At 42.8% G+C, this 6113-nt stretch overlaps 1 protein-coding gene across 1 annotated transcript in view; it reads right to left on the bottom strand.

Annotated features, from left to right (window-relative positions):
• Window positions 1-919: 919 nt before the first annotated feature.
• The window catches only part of cux1b (cut-like homeobox 1b), a 60909-nt gene continuing 55715 nt past the window's right edge, over window positions 920-6113 (bottom strand). The window contains exons 15-22 of the mRNA XM_070971306.1: window positions 4567-4770; window positions 3394-3506; window positions 3178-3294; window positions 2961-3044; window positions 2254-2310; window positions 2076-2156; window positions 1918-1982; window positions 920-1814 (exon numbers count right to left, since the gene is read on the bottom strand). Of these exons, the coding sequence (XP_070827407.1) occupies window positions 1766-1814; window positions 1918-1982; window positions 2076-2156; window positions 2254-2310; window positions 2961-3044; window positions 3178-3294; window positions 3394-3506; window positions 4567-4770 (770 nt within the window). The 3' untranslated portion in view covers window positions 920-1765. The remainder of the gene's footprint in view (window positions 1815-1917; window positions 1983-2075; window positions 2157-2253; window positions 2311-2960; window positions 3045-3177; window positions 3295-3393; window positions 3507-4566; window positions 4771-6113) is intronic.

Raw genomic sequence — 6113 nt, 5'->3', positions numbered from 1 at the left:
GGTCTCGTTAGTCTTTAATGGCTGTGAGCTGAGGTGCTCTTTCGGCCTCTCATGAATAATGCAGTCTAATTCAGTCATACTCAAACGCAGGCGGCCATCAGCGCGACTGCTGAGGCCCGATCAGCAAATTCAATCCCTCTGTGTGTGTGTTTCAGTGCGGACATTAGTCAGTCGCTTCCTCCGGTCTTCCTCTTGGGTCCACTGTTAAGCAGACCTTTCCTCGCTGAGTGCTCACTATCAGCCTACATTCGTCCCTCTACCATCATAACTTAAGAAAACGGGACTATTGTAATATTAATGTAATGTTTAAACTGCAGGGATAGTGCAACTGTATATTCTTGATGTTGTTTAAAAAAAAAATCTGACAAAAACAGACACAGCATCATCAGCCTATTCCTCCCTCTACAGCGCACCATCACGATCATCCTGCATGCGCCACCATTAACACAAGGCCAGATGACGAGGAAAACGAAGTTCAGCGTCCTTGCTCTCATAATTCTTGCTGAGCATCCCACCTCCGGCCTATCAGCAGTGAGAACCTCACTGCCCCTCCAGACCACATATATGACAGTTTCCTCCGCCGTCTGCCACAAAAGAAAATGTGATAAAAGAATTTGGCCGTCTGTTCCTGAGTTATGACGTTGAATAATGTCCAGAAAAGTGATTGTGCACAACGTTGTATCACAGTAGAGCTGACCTTTGACTCTTTGGATATAAAAAGTCATCACTTCATTTTATCCTCTGAGACATTTGTGTGAAATTTTAGCAGAATTACTGTATGAAGTCTTGACTTATGGTCAAAAACTTGTTTTCAAAAGTCACAGTGACCTTTGGCCATCAACTTCTAATCAGCTCATCCTCTGAGTCCCAGTGGATGTTTGTAAGACCTTAAAAGAAATACACATCTATACAAGGAAAATTACTGCATAGTCTTTATTTGTAATACGTTAGTCAGAAAAGAAGTAAGCAGGTAATCATGCACAGTATTTTGTCTTAGAGAAGAGTATTGGGATCATAGACTCAGTAACCATTTGTGTATTACTGCTGCAAACCGTCACCTACCAGGTCAGGAGCAAATGGTCTCTGAACAGAAAGTACGAGCAACAAGACATTAAAATCTGTACTAACCAATTAATTAATCAATCAATTGCAAGTATGGCAAATGCCAGAGGATAGAAAGTAAACTTAGAACTGCTGTATATTTTGTTCCATAAGCAGAACACCCTAAAATAACAACCTTCTCCTGATGACAGTACGCTCTCCAATCAAACATCAATCATAACGTTAATCATATCACCTTTAATATTATATCAACTTTATTTTTATTGATTAAATCTGATTAATCTCTGATTATTATAAATTTCAGCACAACCCAGAAAAAATAAAATACTACCCGAGTATCGTGGTCCCTTTGGTGTGGGAAGATAAACGGACCCTTAACCTCACACACTATCAATGATTGGATCGCAGTATTATGCTAATATAAGACTATAAGAAGGAACTTTAAGTTATACTTTTGCTCGACTTCTATATTAATCACAACTCATTAAAGATCAAGAATCTGGATATGAAAACACGAAGACGCTAATTTGGAATCAACTGTTTTGATTTATAGTTCACAGCCCTAAACTGCCCCCTAGTGGACACGCTAGCTACTGCAGGAAAAGTAAAGCTCTGTCATGAGGAGCATAGTTAGGTAAACTTTGCATGCTGCTGAGCGCTGAACCAGCCTGATCGCACTGGGGCGAGGCGACTGTGGGACGGCTTAAAGGTTTTGGTCGTTCTCATGGAATTGGTGGAGGTGGTCAGCGTACCTGAGATTAACAGAGAAATGAAGAAAATTCAAAACTTGCATCAGGTACTTTTTTATATGATCAAAACAGCATTTTCAGTTCATTGAGCAGCGAATGAACTCACTTTTTAGCACAGAAAGCGGAGCAGTCCCTGCCGATGCTCTCGCTCCACGCAGTCTTGTACAGCACCTGAAATGAAATCACAGTGAACAGTTTGGATCCGTTTCCCTGAAGCTGACGACACGCAACCAGAAAGTCCTCAGGGGGTGACGGGAGACCTACCAAGAAGACCAAACAGTGCAGGAACAGGGTGTAGAAGAAGGCAATGGTCCTGGCCATCTTGTTGGAGAGAATCACACGACCCTGAGAGACAAAAACAGAAGGATTAGCCAAGAAGTTGCACCAAACACATGAAGTGTGTGTGTGCGTGTGTGCGTGTGTGTGTATGTGTGAGGCTTACCAGGCTCAGAGTTGCTTTATCCCAGGGGCTGAGGCTCAGGTATCGTCGCTGACGCTCCTGCAAACAGAGCAGCTGGCCTCAATAAAAAAAAAATATGGCGGTGCAGCGACACACAGGGACAAACACAACGTTTTTTTATGCGAAGAAACTAACTTCATGTATTACATTTGACGAACTTACTAGAGGGGACAGATAATTAAGAATTTGTCGCAGATTGTTTCACAAAGTTTAGAGAGTTGCCTCTAACTCGCCAACTCACAAAACTCTGATTTGTGATGTCTTTGAGATGTCTTTGATGGAGTCAGGGGCTGATTTGCCGCCACTCCAGATCACTCCCATGCAGGTTTGAGGACAACAAGAACACATTAAAAATAGCAGGTGTAAACACAAAAGGCAACTTTGTTATTCATCCAAACACAACGTGCTGCGTTGCACTCTGGACACGGGCGCCTGAACTGGAGTCTTATTCTCAACAGTCGTTAATTATTTCTGGACAATGCCAGTGCAAAATGAACAATCTACAAGTAAGATTTTGACCTTTGAGTCTGCAGGACTGACACATGACCGGGCTCTATTAAAGTCGTGCTGGACACACGGCGCCCTGTCAGCCGTGAGCAGAGTAAGACACTATGACAGTAAACAGCTAAATGTTTTAAGGAATGGCTGCAGAGAAGATTTTCATATGACTGTGTGTGCGTGCCCTTTACCTTCCTGCTGAAGGATGCGAATGGATCCAGTCTCTCCTCATACTGGGAGGAGTAGCGCATCACGGTGTCATCGCTACCTCCAGCCTACAGTGAAGAGAAAACACACACATTTACATTTCCTCCAAACAAGAACGTCACCAGTATCGAGCACATTACCATTCATGCAGTGCCTTTCTCTTTCTCTCTCTCTCACACACACACATGCGCACACACTCACTCTGCCAGGGTAGCTCTGCAGGAATTTGATTTTCTCATAGAGCTTAATATTGTCTGCTCTCAGGCTGTCCAGTTCACTCTGCAGGGCCTGCATGGTCTGCTGCATGGAGCGATTCTCCTGCAGGGGGAGAACACAGGAAACAAACAGATGAGAAATTAGCTCCGCCGGAAAAAAAGACGCAGGAATAAATAATGTGTGAGAGAGACTGTGACGCACAGCTTCCAGCTCCTGGTTGCGGGAGCGAAACCTCTCCCTTTGGCTGGAGATGATGGAGAGCAGGGAGTCCATCTGGCCCTGGGGTAGCTCAGGGTGGGAGATCACGCCTGGACCTGGAGAAAACAGATAAAACAACAAATGCCACGAGTTGCATTTATGGTCATACATGTTATATTTAACTCGAGTGAACACTTCAAAACTGGACTCTGTCTTGACTGTCACATGGAAGGAAAGAAACACTTAAATCCCTCTTATCGGGCTGCTTTGCAGTATTTAAACAGACAGCCCCCCCGCAGAGCCTCAGCTCAGCAGGTTTACCTCAGTTCAGTCAGAGACGCTGTGCTGTCGGCATGTCACACTTCAGCTTCTTCAGTGTTCTGCCGGTGAGGACTGACGCTACGTTCGTGCGCTCTCACCTCTTTCAGAACAAAGACTTTTCAGTGTGGAAAACTCACACAAGCATCAAAGCTGGTAGATTGTTTCAGAGACAAGACTGAAACGTTGCACAGATTGAGCAAATGCTTTTAACCTGAGAAGTTTTTAAAAGAAACATGAATCCTTTGACGGACAAAATGTTCATCTCGTCATACGATGTTTTTTTTGACGTGTAAAGGAGGAACACAGCAGCCGACTCAAATGTCCCTGACACTTCGGAACAGCACGTGAACGTATATTTAATACTAAAGACACTGAGGACTTATTTTCTCAAGCAGCCTCTGATTATGAGGAAGTGCACATCAACATGTGCTGCTTATTTCACACCACACGTCTTCTTTACTCTTTAATGTTATACAGCAACAATAGAAATATAAAAGTTAAAAAAATATAATAATATAAATAGAATAAAAAACAAAATCTAAAAGTATTCAGAAAAAAAGTGTCATCTTTCACTTTATGATGTTTGGACATCAGGTCATCTTTTAGCTGCTTAGCTATCTGTCTAAGACGCTTTGAGCTTGAAATTAAAGGACTATTTCAACTAAGAAAAACCTATATGCTCTTAATTCAAATGTGTTACTCGACTAATATATTGTGAGGAGGCTTAATGTTTCTCTGAGTCGGGGGTCCACAGAGAATCACTGTATAATGACACGGGTGATGCTTGCTTTTTTAAAAATGTGACATAAATTGAAACATAATGTTCGGCGCTCCTTTTCTAATCCAGGGACGTACCGGCGAACATGGCAGTGGCCTCTTTGATCGGCTCAGGGATGTTCCCCATGTCGCTGATCTCTGACCCATCTGCGTCGGGGCGCGGCAGGGACGACATGGTCTGGATGGTGCTCAGGTCGTGCTCCAGCTTCAGGATGAGCTCCTTCTGCTCCGCGCTGGTGCGCACCGCGGACGAAAACTCCACCTGCAGCTCTGCGTAGCGGCCTGTCAGGAGCAGAGAGGAACCGTTAAGATCATTTGCGGACTGCCTCTTATCCGGGTTTTCTCGTTCGTCTTCATATTTTGCTTTGAATTCCCGAAATAACTCACCTGCGGAGGCTGCAAATGGCAGAAGCAGTCCAGCATCCACAATATCATGAAACCCCTCAAAGATCCCCCTCACTGTCTACTCTTTCCTGGCTTTCTAACGGACCTCTTTCTCTGAGAATACTTCTTTCACAGTACACAACACAGCACATTTTCAACAGGATTTCTGGCAAAGAAAAAAAAACTACCACAGCACACTTTTAGTATTTGTATAAAAGAGATTTACTTCAATTATCACACCTAGGGTGCATGTGAATAATAATGATGATGAATCAAATGTCAATCATAACAAATACATTGTGAACGTTTCATACAGTGATATTGCTTTTCAATGTTGTAGAAGGGACTGTTTTACAGTGCTGAGAACAAACAACATGATACGTTTAGTAAATAGAAAGATAAAGAAACAATGATACATGAGGAAAAACGAAAGGGAGGGTGACCCCAAAGGAGAAAAAAGCATCTCAGGAGTGACAGAAGTGCTAGGGAAACAACTTTCAAAAAACATCTTAACCATCCCTTTACAGTCATGCAGCCTTTTGTACTACAACACACATGTACGCGCACACACACTCACAAAATAAAAATAAAAAAATAAAAAACAACAGTGGGAGAAGTCATGAGAATTATTATTACTTCCACATTGTTGATGACAGGTTGGACAAATCATCTAAAAACTCGCTAAAGCCTCAACAAGCATCTTAAAGCTTTCCAAAAGGGAAGGGGGGGACGCGGATCTCCCCAGGTCATTTGGTTGTCAGACTACACTGTGGTTTAAGCTATGGGTGAACTGAAGCGACGACACAAGGTAGCAACATTCAGAAAAACTGTCAGCAACCTTTCAACAGAGGTGGATAACTACTTCACTATTTGGCTTTTTGCTTCCTCTTTTTAAGTCTTGCGAGCGTTCGCTGAAATGTTTCATCGCGCCGGAGTCGACCTCCGGCCGTTAAACCTGTACAAGTTCAGCATGAAACAACTGAGGAGATAAGAGGAAAATGGTTTAAGACTTAAAATTAGCTGGAGCCAATGTGTGAGGTGAGTGGAGAAAGAAAGAGAGAACGAAAAAAAAAAAAGCACGCAAGTGTGTGTGTGGGTCAGGGGTTTAAAGGATGAGTGTATTGTGCTGTATTATGTGTGTATGTATTACTGAGTGTGCTATGCATACAGCACCACTGATTTGGAAAGTGTTTCCTTACAAAACCCACTTCATAAGATATATTCTAAAAGTATTACAAAAA

Source organism: Chaetodon trifascialis, chromosome 9, assembly GCF_039877785.1.
Source record: "Chaetodon trifascialis isolate fChaTrf1 chromosome 9, fChaTrf1.hap1, whole genome shotgun sequence".
Taxonomy (NCBI): domain Eukaryota; kingdom Metazoa; phylum Chordata; class Actinopteri; order Chaetodontiformes; family Chaetodontidae; genus Chaetodon; species Chaetodon trifascialis.
Note: the sequence above shows the minus strand (reverse complement) of the source record. Positions and strands in the feature narration are given on the sequence as shown.